The sequence below is a fragment of the Heterodontus francisci genome, chromosome 29 (assembly GCF_036365525.1).
Source record: "Heterodontus francisci isolate sHetFra1 chromosome 29, sHetFra1.hap1, whole genome shotgun sequence".
Taxonomy (NCBI): Eukaryota; Metazoa; Chordata; class Chondrichthyes; order Heterodontiformes; family Heterodontidae; genus Heterodontus; species Heterodontus francisci.
In genome coordinates, this window is record NC_090399.1 from 11,646,547 (window position 1) to 11,669,366 (window position 22,820).

A 22,820-nucleotide genomic window follows, 5' to 3' on the forward strand; every position below is an offset into this window, starting at 1 on the left:
ACAGATCTGCTATGACTTAAATGAATGTTGGAACAGGCTGGAAGATGGAACAGGCTTGAGGGGCTGAATGGCCTCACGCTGTTCATTTGTTCCTCTGCTCCAGATGACTTTGACCAGGCAGTGTTACTCTACAGCTAACCTGTGTTCCACTTGATGTGGAATAGTACTAAGCTGGCTTAAATGGGCAAGTGTTAGGAAGACTTTATCTGCATTTAACACACCGAGTACTTTCCTGGGATTTGGAAAGAGTTTCCAATCCAACGATGGCCTGATTCATGTCAATAAATGTATATTTCCATTAACCATCACTCCCTTCCCCAACATCAATGTTCTTTAATCTACCTTCTAGAAATAGGGAACTACATTATTGTCAAATCCCCTTTGTCTTTTTACATGGTATACAATTCTTTCCCAGAAAGGGAAGGTGTTGTTATGAAGCCGAACATAATCGTCATGTTAATCTTACAGAGCCAATATTTCCACTTTGTGGGGGAATCCAGAAGAAGGGAACATCATTTGAGGTTAAAGCCAGGAGTGTAATTGGGAAGCAGTTCTTTACACAAAATGTAGTTTATATATTTATATAGCTGGAGAAGCAGTTATAGTTCAATGTCGAGGTTTACAATACATTAAACTTCTTTAGCTGATACAGTGTGAATGGTTGTGATGCCATCAGGAATGGATCTCACAGGGCAAGAGTTCAAGATGTGGGCCAATGACTGACCTGGAGGGTCACAGTCACAATTTGAGCTGGTCCTTGGGATCCACTTATGGAGCAAGGAGCCACATCTTCGCTGGTCCATATCAAGTGGTTGATGATTCTCCAGACTATCCATGGGAGGTTGAAAGCTGGGACTTCACCACTCGGATCAGTTATCAGGTTGCGGTTGGTGATGTCAGCCGTCAACCAGGTTATGTGCCATCAAGAGATGGGGCTGTTGTCGGTTTGCAGTGTGTAACATGTGTTCCAGTAGGGGCTAGGTGAATTCAGGCAAATGCATGGGTTTTTTTGAGGTCCTTTATCAATGGGAGTGTGTAGTGGAAATCTGGAACTCTCTTCCTCAAAAGGCTGAGGATCTTGTGTCAATTGAAACTTTCAAAAGTGTGGTTGCTAGATTTTTCAGGGTTTATCAGGGGATATGGAGTAAATGTGGGTAAATGGAGTTGATACAGATCAGCTATGATCTAATTGAATGATGAAAGTATTTTGATGGGCTGAATGGCCTTCTCCCCTTCCTGCGTGATGTACGTAAGACACGTAAGATGGTGATTGTTCGAGTATGTTCCAGCTGTCAATGGTTTCATTGTCTTCTGTGGGTCCTCGCAATAGTGAACAGCCTGAAATGAGATTGGTCTGGATGCCCAGAGAACTGGCAGTTCATAGTGTCATTGTTGGACTTGAGGGAACGTCTGCAGCTGCAGGACCTCTGACCTTCCTCTGGGCATGTCGGATGATCCAAGTTTAGCATAGATAGTCCGTGAAATACGCTGAACCAGATTTCAGTGCTTGCCCATGTGGATCGGTCGGCTGCAGTGTTTTCCTAAGTGTGGTGGATTGCAATGCAGAATTTTGTGAGCCTTTTTTAAGGATGTTCTTATATCATTTGTAATGACAATCTTGATTGTGTTTGCCCTGAGATAGTTCCCAGAGAAGATCTGCTTGGGGATTCTGGAATCATCCATGTGGGAGACATGGCCTTGCCATCTGAGTTGAATATTCTAGAGGGTGGTCTCCATGATGTTGAGCCAAGCCCGATGGAGGACCTCGTTGTTTGTGATTTTGTTCTGGTATCAAATTCTCATGATGTTTCAGGTGTCTCTGGTGTAAGCATTCCAGAGCTTTGATGTGGCTTCTATAGCAGACGCAGGATTCTGTTCAATACAGCAGGGTGGTGAGGACAATGGCCTTGTAGAGTTTGATTTGAGTCTTCAGCTTAATGCCTTGTTGCTGCCAGACATGATCATGGAGTCGGCCCGAGGCAGAACTTGCCTTCTGGATGCGTGCACCGATATCTTCATCACTCGTGACATCCCTAGAGAGCACACGACCAAGGTATGAGAATTTTTCTCCAACCGAGACTTGTGCCATCAATGGTTATCTCTGCTGCTTCATAGTGTGTGCCAGTTGCTGGCTGAAACATAACCTCATTCTTGGAGACACTGTTTTGAAGACCAAAGTTTTTGGCAGCACTTGAGAATTTGTTTGCCATGGTCTGGATGTCTTCCTTGTTGTGGGCAGCTAGGGAACAGTCACCTGCATACTGAAACTCTCGGATTTCTGCCTCTGTGACTTTAGTGGAAGCAGTTAAAATCAGGAATGCTCAAGACGACAGAATTAGAGGAGGACAGAGATCTTGATGGTGGTCGGGCTGGAGGAGATTACAGTGTTTGGGAGGGAAAAGGCCATGGAGGGATTTGAAAACAAGGATGAGAATTTTATAACAAGGCATTGATTATATCACAGCCAATGTATGTTGGCGAGCACAGGCATGATGGTCCGAATTAGCAGATGGGAAGCAGAGTTTTGGATGATGTCAGGTTTTCGGAGGGCAGAATTGTGGGAGACTAGCTAGGAGAGATTTGGAATAGTCAAGTCTATAGGTAACAAAGGCCTGAATGAGGATTTCAGCAGCAGATGAGCTGAGGAAAGGGCAGAGTCAGGAGTTGTTACGGAGGTGGAAATAGGCGGACAAGTTGTTGGCACAGATATGAGGTCAGGAGATCATCTTGGGGATAGAAGGCAAGAGCTTCAGTTTTCTCAATACTTAATTAGAGGAAATTTCTGCTCACTCAGTCCTGGAAGTTGCACTAGCGGTCTGACAATTTTAAGACAGTGGAGGGGTCAAGAGAGATGGTGATGAGGTAGAGCTGGGTATCATGAGAGCACATGTGGAAACTGACAATGTATTTTCGGATGATGTCACCATGGAGCAGCATGTTAATGAGAAATAGGAGGGGACTAAGGATTGATCCATGGGGGTCACTGGAGGTAACAGTGCAGGAGTGGGAAGAAAAGCCATTGCAACTGATTCACGCAGGCAAATGCAGTCCTAACCAGCTGGAGAATGGTGAAGAGGCGCGGGAGGATTTATGACTTCGACAAGAGCCATTTCAGTCCTCTGGCAGTCACTGAAAGCTGTTTGGAGGGATACAAACATGGAGATCTGGGAAAGATAGTCGTGGATTTTGGATACGACAATATGTCATAGAGTTTGGAGAGGAAAGGGAGGTTCAACTGTGATAGTATTTTGTAAGTTCGGAACGCTCAAGGGTTGTTTTTTTGAGGAGAGAGGTGCTGGCGACAGATTTGAAGGTGAGGGGGTGAGTACTGGAGGAGAGAGAACTGTTAATAATATCAGCTAACATGGGAGTCAGGAGGGGAAGTTGGGTTGTCAGCAATGTAGTGGGAATAGGTCTGAGAGAGAAGGTCTTGGATCTTATGGACAAGATAATCTCAGAGTGTTTCTTCCAGTGGTGGACACAGAAGAAGCAGGGTTGGGAAGGGAAAGAGGGATAAGTGTGGAGAGCGGTAGATCGAAGTGATCAGAGATGACTTTATCTGTGATTAATGGAACTGCAGTGAAATGTGTGGCTAGATTATGTGCTCAAGTCCTTGACCTCTTCACCTTTGACCCAGAAACGTAAGTGTGGCAGAGCTGAGACTTAAAAGGGGTGTAGACACCCTTTATGAGTGAATCCTTGATGGTTTGACAGCGTCATTAGAGTGGATGCCTGAAGCTTAGATTCCACCTTTAAATGGGGTCTCTGATGGTTAAACACTCTCTTTAGATTAGCTTTCTGATGGTTAGACTCCCTCTTTAGATGGGGGTCTCTGATGGTTAACACTCTGTTTAGATGAGGGATCTCTGATGTTTAGCCACCCTCTTCAGTTGTAGTCTCTGATAGTTAGACTCCCTCTTCTGATGGGGGTCTCTGATGGTTAGACTCCCTCTTTGGAAGTGTGTCTCTGATGGTTGTACCCCCTATTCTGATGGGGGTCTCTGACGGTTAGTTCCCCCTTTAGATGGGGGTCTCTGATAGTTAGACTCCGTCTTTTCATGGGAGTCACTGATGGTTAGGCCCCCTCTTCTGATTGGGGTCTCTGACCGTTAGACCCCCTCTTCTGATGGGGGTCTCTGATGGTTAGATTCCCTCTTTAAATGGGGTTTCTGCTGGTTGAACTCTCTCAAGCTTTTTTGAGCTCATCTTGTCCAACTAACCCTCCTGCTCCATAGACCCCTTCCCACTAAACTGCTGAGCCCCCTATTCCACACTGGCCCTCAAATGCTCACTGGCATTGTAAATGTTTCTCTCTGGCTGAGTGGTGAATATGGAAATCCCATCCTGAGGAAATGCAGAGGGCATGTACTGAAGAGTACGGAATAAGATGCTGAGAACACTCAGGAGCAGACATACATCACTCAGCCTTCTTGGGTAAATCTGTCCAGGAGAAGGCGAATGTTTATTTCAACACAGTCTGGATGGGACCAAGAGACTTGATAGGAAACCACGGTAGGGAATCCATGTCTGATCATCATCATCATCCCATCATCGACCGAGAGGCTTTTTCTTAATTTAAAACTTTTTTCCATTAGCTGGGCTGTAAATTGTCTCATCTTTCGAACTTTCTATTTTCTGATAAGTACTATCAGCCTTTCAAAATGGTCACCCTCTGACCGACTCCCAATCATGTTATCCAATCTACAATTTCCAATCACCCAATTCTCTCTCTCATATTCTCAATCTCTTGATCCTTTCACAGATTCCTAATCGCCTGATCCTCTCTCTCAGATTCCCAGTCTCATGATCCTCTCTCTCAGATTCCCAATCTACTGATCCTCTCTCTCAGATTCCCAGTCTCCTGATCCTCTCTCTCAGATTCCCAGTCTCATTATTCTCTCTCTCAGATTCCCAATCTACTGATCCCCTTTCTCAGAGTGCTTGTCACAGATTGGTCGTAAACTGAGTGCATCATAAACAGAATGTAAAAGTTGGGAATTCAACGAGAATGGGAATTTGGTGTATAATGGGAAGGTGATGCTGCTTTCTGCCTCCAATACTTTGAATGGTTCATGTAACTGGTAAATATTTAGTTTCATTTCCTTGTACCTTAAACTAGTTCAAGTAATTAGTTACAGCACTAAAATCTATGAGCTGAATGAAGTAAATAAATAAACAAGGCTATATTGGGATGGCAGTGCAGGTAGTGTGGCTGCAATTGCAGCACATGGTAGTTATAGGGAGAGCATTGTGATCCTGGACAACCACATCTGCGTGAAGTGTCTGAATCTTGAGGAAATTCCACTCAGAGATATTGACATTGTGGGGCATCAAGCAGGGAGAGAGTTACCTGGACTCTTTTATTCAGGAGGCAGTAACACCGCCTACGTTACGTGCTGGTACAGGTCTGGTTAGTGGTCAGGAACAGGAGGGCGTGACTGTGAGTCAGGCAGGTAAGGGGAGCCCAAGTGTACTCAGCCTTTGTCCTTGTCCAACATGTATGAGGTTCTTGCTGCCTGTGTGGATGAGGACAAAGTTTGCAGGATGGATGTGCAAACTGACCACAGCACCATGATACAGCGGTTGATTCAATTGGAGGGAGTGGAAAGGAATGTGTTAGGTAACGGAATAGTGAGGGAAATAGATACTGTTCACTGCAGCTGTGATTGGGAGTTCCAAAGATTGTGTTTCCTGCCTGGTTCCAGAGTTAAAGATCTTGCAGCTGGAGCAGAACGGAGTGGGAGAGGGAGGGGCAGGATCACGTTTGTGATGGTCCATGTAGGAACCAATGACATAGGTGGAATAAAGGCACAAATTATGAAATGAAACCTTAAGGTTTTTCTCTCTGGGAAATATGTGGTGTGTCTTTAAGACAACAAATAATCAGTACTGCTTTAAGAACAAGCAGGCCTCAGGAGGTACCAAGAAGGTACATTCTCATTGCCTTGGATACAGCCACAAGGACTGAGCATCGAGAGATTCATTTCATAGAGTTATGCAGCACGGAAACAGGCCCTTCAGCCCATTGTGTCTGTGCCGGCCATCAAGCACCTCTCTATTCTAATCCCATTTTCCAGCATTTGGCCCACAGCCTTGTATGCTATGGCATTTCAAGTGCTCATCTGGATACTTCTTAAATGTTGTGAGGGTTCCCGCCTCTACCACCCCTTCAGGCAGTGCGTTCCAGATTACAACCACCTTCTGGATGAAAAGGTGTTTCCTCAAATCCCCTCTAAACCTCTTGCCCTTTACCTTAAATCTATGCCCCCTGGCGATTTATCCACTTTCAAGGATGTCAGACCCTCTAGTACTTCCTCTCTCATTATGCTTATCATATCCAATATTTCACACTCTTCCTCTTTACCTAAAATGTCTGCTTCATCCCACACCACATATTTCCCAGAGAGAAAAAAAAACAGGATCATGACATAACCTTCAGGTTTCATTTCATAATTTCTGCCTTAATTCTACCTATGTCATTGGTTCCTACATGGACCATAACAAACTGTTCCTTCCCCTCCCTCTCCCACTCCGTTCTGCTCCAGCTGCAAGATCTTTAACCCTGGAACCAGGCAGGAAACACAATCTTTGGAACTCTCAATCACAACTGCTGCGAACAGTATCTATTTCCCTCATTCTTTGTGAAGGCAGAGGCAAAAAACTCACTAAGAACCCTGCCGACATCTTCTGCATCCACGCATAAGTTCCCTTGTACATCTCTGATAGGCCCTACCCTTTCCTTGGTTATCCTCTTGCTCTTAATGTACTGATAAAACATCTTTGGATTTTCCTTGATTTTACCTGCCAATAATTTTTCATGTCCTCTCTTTGCTTTTCTAATTTCCTTTTTTACTTTACTCCTGCACTTTCTATACTCCTCTCGGCTTTCTAAAGTATGAAGATTTTTGTGATTGTCAAAAGCTTTCTTTTTCTGCTTTACCTTACCCTATAAGCTTCTAGATAACCAGGGGGCTCTAGATTTGGCAGTGCCACCCTTTATCTTTGTGGGGACATTCCTACACTGTGCCTGTAGTATCTCACTTTTGAATGCCTCCCATTGGTTTGCACATTTGTTACAATTTAATTTTGAACTGGCTTATAGTGCAAACAGTCTGTTCCAACAGGAGACACAGACAGACAGCTGTGTGTTCACACCTGAAAGAAGTGTTCTCAGTTCATTTAAAGTGAAGGAAGATAATTTAGTCTCTTTATTCTTTATTCTCTCTCAAAATTATAAAAAATCACGGCAAAACAGAGATCTCTGATAATTTAAACTGAAGGAAGGGAAGTGAGACGGTGACAATATTTTATCCCTCAAAAAACTCTAAAGTCAGATTGATTCTATTGAAAGTGTTTGCAAGTTGTTAATCGTTGAAATTCATTGCTGGAGAAGGAAAGCATCATTTTCTGCTGGAATTAGACGATGGATTGTTCTGCTGTTGAAGAACATTTTTTTCCTTTGGACGGCTGTGAGGACTTCAAGCAACAATGGACTGTAAATTTGCAAGGACTCTAATTTTTTTTTAATTTTATATGTTGTTTATATCTTAGTAGTGTTGAAGAATTTAGTTTTTCTAATGAAAGAGTTAATTTGTTGATTTAAAGACACCTGGTTTGGTTAGCCTGATTCGGGGGTTAATAGATGGGATAATTTGTCTGGGTCTTTCTTTAATTTGGAAAGTTGAATATGATATGTTCGGCAATCTGTGGAGGAACGAGATAGAATTAACAGTGCTTTTCTCCCACCACAAACAGAATCGTATATTTTGATTGGGGGCTTTGACTGGAGTGGTCGGTCGTAACATATTAATTGGGAGCTCACTCGAGATTTGAATCATATATTCATTGGGTTGCTGACTTTGAATTATATCTTGAAGTGGTCGGTCGTAACAGGTAATAATCTCTGTATTAATACCTAAGTCATACAAAGAACAAAGAAAATTACAGCACAGGAACAGGCCCTTCGGCCCTCCAAGCCTACGCCGATCCAAATCCTCTATCTAAACATGTCGCCTCTTTGCTTCCTGCCCATTCATGTATCTGTCTAGATACATCTTTAAAGACGCTATCGTGCCCGCGTCTACCACCTCCGCTGGCAACGCGTTCCAGGCACCCACCACCCTCTGCGTAAAGAACTTTCCACGTATATCCCCCCTAAACTTTTCCCCTCTCACTTTGAACTTGTGACCCCCTAGTAATTGAATCCCCCACTCTGGGAAAAAGCTTCTTGCTCTCCACCCTGTCTATACCTCTCATGATTTTGTACACCTCAATCAGGTCCCCCCTCAACCTCCGTCTTTCTAATGAAAATAATCCTAATCTACTCAACCTCTCTTCATAGCTAGCGCCCTCCATACCAGGCAACATCCTGGTGAACCTCCTCTGCACCCTCTCCAAAGCATCTACATCCTTTTGGTAATGTGGCGACCAGAACTGCACGCAGTATTCCAAATGTGGCCGAACCAAAGTCTTATACAACTGTAACATGACCTGCCAACCCTTGTACTCAATACCCCGTCGGATGAAGGAAAGCATGCCGTATGCCTTCTTGACCACTCTATTGACCTGCGTTGCCACCTTCAGGGAACAATGGACCTGAACACCCAAATCTCTCTGCACATCACTTTTCCCCAGGACTTTTCCATTTACTGTATAGTTCACTCTTGAATTGGATCTTCTAAAATGCATCACCTCGCATTTGCCCAGATTGAACTCCATCTGCCATTTCTCTGCCCAACTCTCCAATCTACCTATATTCTGCTGTATTCTCTGACAGTCCCCTTCACTATCTGCTATTCCACCAATCTTAGTGTTGTCGGCAAACTTGCTAATCAGACCACCGATACTTTCCTCCAAATCATTTATGTATATCACAAACAACAGTGGTCCCAGCACAGATCCCTGTGGAACACCACTGGTCACACGTCTCCATTTTGAGAAACTCCCTTCCACTGCTACTCTCTGTCTCCTGTTGCCCAGCCAGTTCTTTATCTATCTAGCTAGTACACCCTGGACCCCATGCGACTTCACTTTCTCCATCAGCCTACCATGGGGAACCTTATCAAACGCCTTACTGAAGTCCATGTATATGACATCTACAGCCCTTCCCTCATCAATCAACTTTGTCACTTCCTCAAAGAATTCTATTAAGTTGGTAAGACATGACCTTCCCTGCACAAAACCATGTTGCCTATCACTGATAAGCCCATTTTCTTCCAAATGGGAATAGATCCTTTCCCTCAGTATCTTCTCCAGCAGCTTTCCTACCACTGACGTCAGGCTCACCGGTCTATAATTACCTGGATTATCCCTGCTACCCTTCTTAAACAAGGGGACAACATTAGCAATTCTCCAGTCCTCCGGGACCTCTCCCGTGTTTAAGGATGCTGCAAAGATATCTGTTAAGGCCCCAGCTATTTCCTCTCTCGCTTCCCTCAGTAACCTGGGATAGATCCCATCCGGACCTGGGGACTTGTCCACCTTAATGCCTTTTAGAATACCCAACACTTCCTCCCTCCTTATGCCGACTTGACCTAGAGTAATCAAACATCTGTCCCTAACCTCAACATCCGTCATGTCCCTCTCCTCGGTGAATACCGATGCAAAGTACTCGTTTAGAATCTCACCCATTTTCTCTGACTCCACGCATAACTTTCCTCCTTTGTCCTTGAGTGGGCCAATCCTTTCTCTAATTACCCTCTTGCTCCTTATATATGAATAAAAGGCTTTGGGATTTTCCTTAGCCCTGTTTGCTAAAGATATTTCATGACCCCTTCTAGCCCTCTTAATTCCTCGTTTCAGATTGGTCCTACATTCCCGATATTCTTTCAAAGCTTCGTCTTTCTTCAGCCTCCTAGACCTTATGTACGCTTCCTTTTTCCTCTTAGCTAGTCTCACAATTTCACCTGTCATCCATGGTTCCCTAATCTTGCCATTTCTATCCCTCATTTTCACAGGAACATGTCTCTCCTGCACGCTAATCAACCTCTCTTTAAAAGCCTCCCACATATCAAATGTGGATTTATCTTCAAACAGCTGCTCCCAATCTACATTCCCCAGCTCCTGCCGAATTTTGGTATAGTTGGCCTTCCCCCAATTTAGCACTCTTCCTTTAGGACCACTCTCGTCTTTGTCCATGAGTATTCTAAAACTTACGGAATTGTGATCACTATTCCCAAAGTAGTCCCCTACTGAAACTTCAACCACCTGGCCGGGCTCATTCCCCAACACCAGGTCCAGTATGGCCCCTTCCCGAGTTGGACAATTTACATCCTGCTCTAGAAAACCCTCCTGGATGCTCCTTACAAATTCTGCTCCATCTAGACCTCTAACACTAAGTGAATCCCAGTCAATGTTGGGAAAATTAAAATCTCCTATCACCACCACCCTGTTGCTCCTACATCTTTCCATAATCTGTTTACATATTTGTACCTCTATCTCACGCTCGCTGTTGGGAGGCCTGTAGTACAGCCCCAACATTGTTACCGCACCCTTCGTATTTCTGAGTTCTGCCCATATTGCCTCACTGCTCGAGTCCTCCATAGTGCCCTCCTTCAGCACAGCTGTGATATCCTCTTTGACCAGTAATGCAACTCCTCCACCCCTTTTACCTCCCTCTCTATCCCGCCTGAAGCATCGATATCCTGGGATATTTAGTTGCCAATCATGCCCTTCCCTCAACCAAGTCTCAGGAATAGCAATAACATCATACTCCCAGGTACTAATCCAAGCCCTAAGTTCATCTGCCTTACCTACTACACTTCTTGCATTAAAACAAATGCACCTCAGGCCACCAGTCCCTTTGCGTTCATCATCTGCTCAATGTCTACTCTTTCCCTTAGTCACGCTGACTTTATTATCTAGTTCCTTACAGGCTTTTGTTACTACCTCCTTACTGTCCACTGACCTCCTCATTTGGTTCCCATCCTCCTGCCACATTAGTTTAAACCCTCCCCAACAGCGTTAGCAAACGCATCCCCAAGGACATTGGTTCCAGTCCGGCACAGGTGTAGACCGTCCAATTTGTAATAGTCCCACCTCCCCCAGAACCGGTCCCAATGTCCCAAAAATCTGAACCCCTCCCTCCTGCACCATCTCTCAAGCCATGCATTCATCCTGACTATTCTTTCATTTCTACTCTGACTATCACGTGGCACTGGTAGCAATCCTGAGATTACTACCTCTGAGGTCCTACTTTTTAACTTGGCTCCAAACTCCCTAAATTCTGCTTGTAGGACCTCATCCCATTTTTTACCTAGATCATTGGTGCCTATGTGCACAACGACAACTGGCTGTTCACCCTCCCCTTTCAGAATGTTCTGCAGCCGATCTGAAACATCCCTGACCCGTGCACCTGGGAGGCAACATACCATTCGGGAGTCTCGTTTCCGACCACAGAACCGCCTATCTACTCCCCTTACAATCGAATCCCCTATGACTATAGCCCTTCCACTCTTTTTCCCGCCCTTCCGAACAGCAGAGCCAGCCACGGTGCCATGAACCTGGCTACTGCTGCCTTCCCCTGGTGAGCCATCTCCCTCAACAGTATCCAAAACGGTATACCTGTTTTGGAGGCAGATGACCGCAGGGGACACCTGCACTGCCTTCCTGCTCTTTCTCTGCCTTTTGGTCACCCATTCCCTTTCTCCCTCAGCAATCCTAATCTGCGGTGTAACCAATTCGCTAAACGTGCTATCCATGACCTCCTCAGCATCGCGGATGCTCCAAAGTGAGTCCATCCACAGCTCCAGAGCCGTCATGCGGTCTAACAAGAGCTGCAGCTGGACACACTTCCAGCACGTGAAGGAGTCAGGGACATCAGCCGTGTCCCTGAGCTCCCACATTGAGCAAGAGGAGCATAACACGGGTCTGAGATCTCCTGCCATTTTTAATCTTAAGCTTAACTTAGTCTTAACTTAGATAAATGAAAAAGGAACGGAAAGCTTTTACCAATCACACGAAAAATAAATAGATAAAGCCTGACCTTATCTGCACACCACCGAGTCCTTTTTTTTTTGGTTAGAGGAGGAGGGCGGGTGGGAGACACTACAGGTGTAGTGTCTCGGGTTCAGCCGCTGCCCAAATATATAGGACTTACTTAACCAGCTGCCACCTCGCTCTCCCTGTCGCCGCTGCAAAAAGAAACTGCCAAAACAACAAGGTAAGTTTATAGAAGTTGTAAACTCACTTACCCAGCTGCCACCTCGCTCTCCCTGTTGCCGCTGCAAAAAAAAGCAATGAGCCAATGAGCCATTGAGCCAAGTCATGAGCCAATTCACATCGGGTCAAACAGGTTAGAGGGTTGAATGCCTGTCTCAACAAGGGATTTGATTTAAGGGGCATTGGTGCCAGTACAGGGGAAAGAGGAAGCAGTTCCATTGGGATGGGCTCCCTTAAACCAGGCAGTATCCTGGCAAATCTGATAAATAGGGCTGCAGCAACTGGCCAAGTTTCTTGACTGAAACACCAAATCACTATTTGCAATGATTCTTATGCCTTTCTTTTCAAGGTGGTTGCATCGTTTCATTGATAACATCAGAATGTACTATCAAAACCCATCTTCAGACCATGAGGCATCTCGGTCTTTGTTCAAACTACAATATCAGAAACTGCCTTGATGATATGCAGATGTTTTAACCTTCCGTCAGTAATTTCCTCACCCCTCATGGATGTTGCAGAAGCCTTCAAGATCTTTATTAATAAACACAATAGCAGCTTCTTTTCCTGGTCAGAAACACATTTTAAAATCAAACAAATCAAATCAGACAATTAAACAATCCAAGTCCCTTAAATGACTGACTTCTTACAAACTGTTGCTTGGAGAATTTCTACTTTCTCTGCATTTCAAAAGAAGGCAATCTCTGTTGTCATCATTCAATGCCAATTTGTGTCACTCTTGCAGCTTTTCAAAATGCTTTGGACCACTTTGGCAGCTGAATTAGCATTTTTAAAACATGTTCACTCTTTTATCTCATCTTTGTAGACAACATGTCCCCCATGTCCCCCATGTTTTTGTATACGTGAAGATTCTCTAAAGCTCTAACTTGGCATCAAAGTGAAACATAGCTTTGAAGTATGTCTGGTTATTGTTTATGACCCGATTTTTACAACTTTTTGGCTTTTTTTTAACTAAACATTCCACAGCCTTAAATTGCTTTATCGCCAGTGATTCTTTTTATCTGCAATGAAAAGAGCTTGCGGCTGTTTACAGTTTATTTTAGCTCAAAAAGTGCTTTTGACCTTTGCAAAGCATGCTGATCAGGTTCGGTCAATATTTTGTACACCGGAAACAGCATAGCTTCCTGTATTTCATTTAAACACTCAATGCTCCTGGGTTTGATCGCCTTGCAATTTGATTTTGATTTAGAGATACAGCACTGAAACAGGCCCTTCGGCCCACCGACTCTGTGCCGACCATTAACCACCCATTTATACTAATCCTACACTAATTCCATATTCCAACCACATCCTCACCTATCCCTATATTTCCCTACCACCTACCTATACTAGGGGCAATTTATAATGGCCAATTTACCAATCAACCTGCAAGTCTTTTGGCTGTGGGAGGAAGCCGGAGCACCCGGAGGAAACCCACGCAGACACAGGGAGAACTTGTAAACTCCACCCAGGCAGTACCCAGAATTGAACCCGGGTCGCTGGAGCTGTGAGGCTGCGGTGCTAACCACTGCGCCACTGTGCCACCCTTTCTCAACCACAAATTTCAATTAAAATAATATTACCATCTCTTAAAGCGCCATTGTGCAAAAAAATTTAAACACCGCGACAACAATCAATTAGGAAGGCAAATAGTATGTTTGCCTTCATTGCAAGAGGATTCACGTGCAAGGGTAGTCTTGCTGCAATTATAGAGGGCTCTGGTGAGACAACCCCTGGTCTCTATATCTAAGGAAAGATATATGTGCCTTTGAGGCAATACATTGAAGTTTCACTAGATTGGTTCCTGGAATGAGAGAGCTGTCCTTTGTGGAGAGCTGAGAAGAATGACACATCATCTCATTGAAACATATGAGATTCTGAGCAGTTGACAGGATAGTTGCTGGCTTGGGAATCGACAACGAGAAGGCATAATCTCAGGATAAGAGGTTTGACCATTTTGGAAAAGATGAGGAGAAATTACTTCAATCAGAGGGTTGAGAATCTCGGGAATTCTCTGCCGCAGAGTGTCCTAAATTCTCAGATGTTGAGTGTATTCAAGGCTGAGATCCGTAGATCTCTTTATCTCTAAGGGAATAAAGAGGTACGGGAATTGAGTGGGAAAGTGATGTTGAGGCAGGGGATCAGTCATGATCTTACTGAGTGACAAAGCAGGCTCGAGGACTGGTAGGGCTTTCTGCTGCTCCTACTGCTTATGTTATTCCCAATCGCCTGATCATCTCTCAGATTCCCAAAGTCCTGATCCTCTCTCAGATTCCCAATCTACCAATCCTACCTCTGATTCCCAAAATCCTGATCCTGTGTCTGAATTGCTGGCTATAACCTGACAAAAAATTCCTCCCTCACCTGGAATCATTTCCCTTGAAAAGCTTTAAATGCAAACCAATGTGCAGTAATCAGAAAGAAGCAATTCATGCTTTTAAAATAATTTTATTAATTCTTGTCCATCAGCTCCACAGCAAATAATATAAATAATAAATAATATAAATACATAAATAAATAAATTTAAATAATAACTTAAATCAATCTGAAACATCCAAATCTTGACAACAGAAAAATAAAGTTTTAAAAAGATGATACATATTTATGTAAAACACAGATTTTGGTCAATGGACTAAATTAATAACCAACAGTCGAACTATGGAGACTGCAAGGCATGATGGGAATGTGACTTCACCATAGCAACCAATCAGGAAACATTTGAACCAATGAACATTGAATTAAAAGTTACCTGGACGTGCACCTGAAGTGCTGGAACATGCAAAGCTACGGACCAGGTGATGGAAAGTGGGATCAGATTGGGCGGCTAGTTTTTTCAGCCTCCTGCAGTGCCGTAGATTGTCTATTGTTCTATGGTTCTAATTAACCTCAAATAAGAGCAGCTCATATTTGATTTAAATAATAACCTGATAAAATAGAAATGAACCAATAATGGTTTCTTCAAATGATTAACTATCATAAATTTCTGGGTAGTTTTCATAGTGTTTGCACAAGATTCCTTCCCCTTTTTCATTGGTTATGTGTTGACCAATCATGGTCTAGAAAGTTCGCATCCCGCGACACGTTGACCAATCACATTGTAGAGGTGGAAAGCCAGTTGGCTGCTGGGAGCTTGGTTGGCCTCCATCACCCAACTGAGCATCGCCACTGAAGATCCAAGGAGATATTAGAGATATATTATAACACAAATAGATGACAAGGCATAGGCCACACTCTTCAAGGACCAATAACAGGTCACACAGGCTAACCAGTCTGAATATCAGACCTGATAACCCACTTGTTAGCTCTTGGGATTGTCTAATTTCTCTCTCCTGAAGGAGTACCAGTTTAAATAACATGAACAACATTAAATATCAAATAAATATTCAGTACAATAAAGGACCAGTTGCTGATAGAGTTAACTTAAATGAGAAAATTAGCTTATTTAGAGCACAGTTATCAAAAACTGTCTCTTTGCATGGTTATAACACAACTCATCTCATCAAACATGACGAATCCTGCACAGCAGGTAATCACCTACACCTGCTCCCGGTGTTAATGGTATGTGGGAGAACAGGAATGTCATCGGGACAGGTGTAGGCCATTCAGCCCCTCCAGCCTATTTGGACTGACATGTCCAGTCTATCTGGCAGTTTAACAGCGGCTCTTGAATCCTGAGAGAGATGCATAATTCTTCAGACTGCACCAGTTGCTGTCAATACAGGATTAAAGGAGCAGAGAGTGAATGAGGAGAGGCACAGACTCCCTCCGATCACTGACACTCTGTACTGTGCAATCAATCTGGTGTGGCAGAGCTGAAAGTGCAGTGTGATAACCCACCACACTACCCAATTCTAAAAGACCAACACATTTGATAGTTTCTGTCTCTGCAAGTGTTTAAATAAAATGAAGGAGAAATGAGTCTCTTTGTCCAATTAGTGCAGGATAGGACAATGTGTCCTGAACAGTTTCCACTGTATTTCAATCTGAAATTCTCAATCAGTCATCATTACTGGCCAATTGCGAGAAGTGACTCAGGTTCCTCACAAAGCAAATATACCAAAGAAGCTCTTTCCTTGGGCAGTGTCTACATATCCCACCAGCTCCTCACTAACCCTGGAGTAGATCTGATCTCCCTCCTCAAACTCAAATATGGCTCCCTGATAGGAGGTCTTGTACCAGGGCTCTCCGTGTTGGCGGGAATGACAGGCTGACTTGGTGGCTCTCAGTAGCAAGACTTCCTCTGGATAACTGGGTGAGAGCTTGGCGAGCTCGTGGTTCAGATAGACAGTCTTGTCCTGACAGCCCCTGCTGTAGAAGACCACCTGGGTGTAGACAAAGTACCGACCAGGAGTCTTGATGACGAGACTGTTGTCCGTGAACTCCACGCCCTCGGCAAAGGTGGTGTCCGCCTCATTCTGCCAAATCACATTCTTTCCTTTGCTGGTTGGTGAAGCTGAGGAGAAAGAGAGAGGGAACAACATAAGGATGGAATAAAGACAAAGCAACAATTTGCATTTATATAGTGCCTTTCACATCCTCAGGACATCCCAAAGCACTTTACAGCCAATGAAGTACTTTTTGAAGTGTAGTCACTGTTGTAACGCAGGAAATGGGGCAATCAATTTGCGTACAGTAAGCTCCCACCAATAACAATGTGATAATAACCAGATAATCTGTTGTTTCGTTCTGTTGTGTGCGGATACATATTGGCCTGGACAATGGGGCGGGGAGAGGGGGTCTCCCCTACTCTTCTCCAATAGGCTTGTAGCTGTTTCTGTTCACAGGTGTTAAATATTAAACAGTACAAGCTCGATACATGGGACACTGAAGGAAGCATTGCTAAATGTCCAAAACTCTGAGTGGAATTAACTGGCCTTGACCAAACAATGAATAGATGGGATACATAAAACAACACAACACAAAAGGGGGCCATTCAGCCCATTGTGCCTGTGCTGTATCTTTGGGTGAACTATCCAATTAATCCCAATGCCCCTTTCTTTCCCCAGCGCCCTGTAATTTTCTGCTGTACTACAGTGGGAGGGCCTCACTTCAGGATACGGGGTTATTAATAAGCATAAGAATATTCTGGTACCTGTCAGGTGAGCTGCGATTCTCCCCCTCGGGTCATTTCCCATCTGTTTCATGAGATGAGGGAGACCTGGAAAAGGAAAAGACAGATTCTCAGTTACTATTGTAACACACACAGACCCAAAACTAACTGACAGAATGAGAGATAGTGAGAGTGAGACAGAGTGAGAGAGAATGATAGAAAGGGAGAAATGAAGACAGAGAGATTGTGAGAGAAAATGAGAGAGAAAGAGTGAGACTAACACAGACAGAAACATTTACAGAGTGAGAGATTCTGAAAGAGATTGATATATAGGTGTGCAGAACGTTTGATGCAGAGAGATACATAGAGTCATATTAATACAGAAATAGATTGAAGGAACACTCACCACTGTTACTCGGGACTGTTGTCAGGGGAGAATGAATCTGCTCAGACTGTAATCTTACTTCCTGTAGAAATTAAACAAAGAGGTTAAGATGTGAAATTCACCCTGAATTGCCAGGAAATTCAATAGGAACATCTGTCCAAACGTTCAGCTCATATTCTCTGCATTGCACAGAGAGACTGGGGAGATTCAGACTCTGATTCTCACCCTCCAGATTGACAGCAGATAGTTTATCAGAAAACAAGTCTTGGCTAAAGCTGAATAATGTACAGGATTGGTCATTAAATGGCTGCATGTTTTCAATCCAGGCCGTACCGAGGTGTTCAAAGAGAACAGTAAAACCCAACAGCCGCATTAACTGGGTGAACACAGTTTACTATTTCACTGCAAGGAGCAGTGAGGACAGACACTGAAATCACTTCACAGTTTTACAGCACACTGAAAGCAGCCTCTCGGAGGAATGCAAGGAACAAAGGAAAGGCAACAAGACGGAACTCGATCACTGTTTCCAAATAAAATCACACACCTGGTTTGAAGGTAAAACTCCAAGCTGACAGAGTAACAGGTAGGAAGACACAGCCAGCAAACCCAGCACAGCCACTGCACAGAGAGACTGCCAGAAACAGCTTCTCTTCGGCTCTGACTGGCTGAGTGTAACCATTCCTCCAGTCTCAAGGTCCAGCAACTTGTTCTCACAACTCATGGTGTTAGATGTCAGTCGGAACTTTGTTAGTAGCAGCCTTGTGTCTGACCCAGCGCCTCTCACTCTCAGTTCTCTGAGTGCTTTGTGATTCCTGCAGCTTCACGGCAGCTCTTTATAAAGAGCAGAGTCACATCACTGGTAAGTGTGATGCAATGGAGCAGGAAATACCCAACCGAAAGCAGCAACGATTGGAAAACGGCAACTTCTCCCGAGGCCAATGGGAGAATGATGTGAGACTGGATCTGTTCAACTTTCACTGATCATAGAAATAATCCCACAGTTTCTTCAATGCTGGGGAAACTTGACAAAACTAAAAGTGGGCACTACACATTGTCCCATGTTCTAAATGTATCCACGATGTGCTAATGAGTGTGTCATTAACAATGAGAGAGAAAATATAGAGAAAGATAATGTTTTTACAAATGTATTGAGAAAGAGAGTGGCTCAGGGGAAAATGTAATCGACATTAAAGAAATGGCAGACTTGTTGGATTAATGTAAGTAAAAAAAAACGGACAAATTAATGAGACTGAAGATAGACAGGTTTCCATTTCCTGATGGCTTTCACCATAGAAATACGATATTAAAGACATAGAGAGAAAAAAAACAAATTACTGAGGAACTTGCATTTATATAGCACCTTTCACAACCTCAGGACATCTCAAAACACTTTACAGACAATGAAGTACTTTTAAAATATAATTAACTGTTGTATTATAGGAAAGATGCAACCGATTCACACACAGCAGGATCCCACAAATAGCAATGAGTTAAATAACCAGACAGTTTGTTTTGTTGCTTTTGGTTGAGGGATGTATATTGGAAAGGATACAGGTTCACAAGGGATATATTGGCCTTGGAGGGTTGTAGCACAGATTGACTGGAATTACATCAGGGCTACGAGGGTTAAATTACGAGGTGAGTTTGTATGAACCTGTCTTGTGTTCACTTGAGTATATCAGATTGAGGGATGAACTGATTATGGTGATCAAAATGTTAAAGGATTTGATCGAGTAGATATGTGGAAACTATTTACTGTGATGGATGATCCAAGGATAAGTGAACATAATCTTAATGTTAGAGTGAGGCCATGTTGAGGGAATTTCAGGAAGTGCTTTTTCAAATAAAAGATTGTAGAAATCTAGGACTCTCTCTCACCAAAAGATTGCAAATGCTGTGGGACAGTTGGAGTGTTCAAGACTGAGATGGAGAGATTTTTGTTCTGTCAGGAGAAATGGACAAGTGTCAGAAGGACTATGTCTATATTTAACACTGAGTACTTCCCTGAGATTTGGAGTGATTTTCCATTCTAACGATGGCCTGCTTCACCTCAATAAATGCATGTTTCCATTAACCATCTCTCCCTTCCCCAAAATCAATGTTCTTCAATCTGATCTCTAGAAATAGGGAACTACATCAAACCCCTTTGTCATTTTACATGGTGGACAATTATTTCCCAGAAAGGGAAGGAGTTGTTATGAAGCCGAACTTTTTGTCAGAGTTAATCTATTTCCTCTTAGTGGGAGAATCCAGATCAAGGAGCCATAAATTTGAAATTATAGCCAGGAGGGTAATTTGGAAGCAGTTCTTCACACAAAATGTAGTTTATATATTCATATGGCTGGGGATGCAGTTATATTCAATGTCGAGGTTTGCAATCCATTCAACCTCTTCAGCCGATGCAGTGTGAATGGGTCTCTCAGGGCAAGAGTCAATATGTGGGTGATGGTCTAACTTGGACGGTCACAGTCACAATTTGAGCTGGTCCTCATATTCCACTTGTGGAGCAAGTGGCCACATCTTTCCTGGCCTATCCTCAAGTGGTTGATGATTGTTCAGATTTTCCATGGGAGGTTGAAACCTGGGTCATCACTACCCAGGTCAGTTACCAGGTTGCGGTTGGTGATTTTAGCAGTCAACCAGGAGGTGTGCCATCGAGATGCGGGGCTGTTGACGGTTTGTAGGGTGCAGAGTGTGCTCCAGTATGGGCTACGAGATTTTAGGCAAATGCATGGGTTTTTTTGAGGTTCTGTGTCAATGGGAGTGTGTAGTAGAATGTAGTCGAAATCTAGAACTCACTTCCTCTCAAGGCTGAGAATGTTGTGTCAATTGAAACTTTCAGAACTGTGGTTGATAGATTTTTCGGGGTTTATTAAGGGATATGGAGTAAATGTGGGTAAATTGAGTTAAGGTACAGATCAGCAATGATTGATTGAATGATGAAAGTATTTTGGTGGGCTGAATGGCCTTCTCCTGTTCCTGTGTGATGCATGGTAAACTTCTTATTGTTTGAGTGTGTCCCAGCTGTCAATCATTTCTTTGTTTTCTGTGGGTCCTCTCATGACTGGAGAGTTCGATGTGAGATTGGTATGAAAGTGGTTGTTGATATTGTCATTGTTGAACAAGACAGCTACGCCATCTGTGACCTTCCTCTGGGCATGTTGGATATTCTAAGTTTGGCATAGGTGGTCCCTGGAATATGTTGGACAGGATGTCAGTGCTTGCCCAGGTGGGTTGGTCGGCTGCAGTGTTTTCCCAAGAGTGGTGACTGCAATGCAAAAGTTTGTGAGGCTTTTTTCTGGGTGTCCTTATATCATTTGTACTGACAACCTTGATGGTGTTTGCCCTGAGACAGTTCCCAGAGAAGATCTGCTTGGGGATTCTGGAATCATCCATGTGGGAGACATGGCCTTGCCATCTGAGTTGAATATTCTAGAGGGTGGTCTCAATTCTGTTGAGCCAAGCATGATGGAGGACCTCGTTGTTTGTGATTTTGTTCTGGTGTCAAATTATCACAATGGTTTTAGGTGTCTCTGGTGTAAGCATTCCAGAGCTTTGATGCGGCTCCTAGAGCAGACCTAGGATTCTGCTCAATACAGCAGGGTGGTGAGGACAATGGCCTTGTAGAGTTTGATTTCAGTCTTCAGCTGAATGCCGTGCTTTTGCCAGACACGATCATGGAGTCGGCCCAAGGCAGAACTTGCTTTCTGGATGTGTGCACGGATAGGGCGGCACAGTGGCGCAGTGGTTAGCACCGCAGCCTCACAGCTCCTGGAACCCGGGTTCGATTCTGGATACTGCCTGTGTGGAGTTTGCAAGTTCTCCCTGTGTCTGCATGGGTTTTCCCCGGGTGCTCCGGTTTCCTCCCACAGCCAAAGACTTGCAGGTGATGGGTAAATTGGCCATTGTAAATTGCCCCTAGTGTAGGTAGGTGACAGGGACTATGGGATTACTGTAGGGTTAGTATAAATGGGTGGTTGTTGGTCGGCACAGACTCAGTGGGCCGAAGGGCCTGTTTCAGTGCTGTATCTCGAAAATAAAAAAAATAAAAAAAGAATAAAAAATATCTTCATCACTAGTAGCATCCCTAGAGAGCACACTACCAAAGTAGAAGAATTTTTCTACAACTGAGACTTGTGCCATCAATAGTTAATCTGTGGTGTTTCATAGCGTGTGCCAGTTGCTGGCTGAAACATAACCTCAGTCTTGGAGTCACTGTTTCGGAGACCAAAGTTTTTGGCAACACTTGAGAATTTGTTTGTCATGGTCTGGATGTCTTCCTTGTTGTGGGCAGCTAGGGCACAGTCACCTGCATACTGAAACTCTCGGATTTCTGCCTCTGTGACTTTGGAGGAGGCAATTAAAATCAGGAATGCTCAGGACAACAGAATTAGCAGAGGACAGAAATCTCGATGATTGTGCGGCTGGAGGAGATTACAGAGATTGGGAGAGGCCATGGAGGGATTTGAAAACAAGGATTAGAATTTAAAAATGAGGCATTGCTTAACTTGTAGCCAATGTAAGTCAGCGAGCACAGGCAAGATGATATGAATTAGCACCTGGGAAGCAGAGTTTTGGATGGTGTCAAGTTTATGGAGGGTGGACCAGCCAGGAGCGTTTTGGAGTAGTCTAGAGATAACAAAGGCCGGGATGAGGGTTTCAGAAGGAGGTGAGCTGAGAAAGGGGCAGATTTGGGAGTTTTTATGAAGGTGGTGTTACAGCCACGTGATGCAATTTGGATGGTTCACGCAGTTCAACTCCCCAATTTCTCTCTTGATTGAAATTTTGGCTGAAGACTGTGAGACACTTCTAGTTCACTACTGTCTAGTGTAGATGTAGGATTCTGCAGCAGGGCATGGACCTTCTGGCTTGCTGGAAAACACGCTGTTGGATGTTGCTGCTCTCTCTTTGTCTCTCTCTCACTTTCTCTCTTTAGGCTGTATTTCTGAAGGTAAAGCTGTGTTACTTCTTACCTCTCGGCAGATGCTCTCCGCTCTTCCCCATGGTGATTGCACAATGGCCCAGAACATGGTTACTTCACACCTTCTTTGTTTCAGGAGACATTCAACACTGGAATATTTTAGGATGGGGTGCAATTGACACCTCTTAGCTTGGAAGATTGTCATTTGTGTTTGTCGGACAGTTTGAATACACAAAGGCCAATCCTTTTTTCTTCACAGGCCGTTTTGGACCATTGTTCACTTTTTAAAATAAAGGTTCATTTTTAAA

General features: G+C 43.8%; 1 protein-coding gene across 1 annotated transcript; it reads right to left on the reverse strand.

Annotated features, from left to right (window-relative positions):
* Positions 1–14,787: 14,787 nt before the first annotated feature.
* On the reverse strand, positions 14,788–18,376 carry LOC137345924 (tumor necrosis factor-like). The gene is made up of 4 exons (XM_068009170.1): positions 18,136–18,376; positions 17,613–17,673; positions 17,249–17,314; positions 14,788–16,609 (listed from the first exon to the last, which is right to left on the reverse strand). The coding sequence occupies exons 1-4, from the start codon at positions 18,310–18,312 to the stop codon at positions 16,197–16,199; spliced, it is 717 nt and encodes a 238-aa protein (XP_067865271.1). The 5' UTR covers positions 18,313–18,376; the 3' UTR covers positions 14,788–16,196.
* Between the last annotated feature and the right edge of the window lie 4,444 nt (positions 18,377–22,820).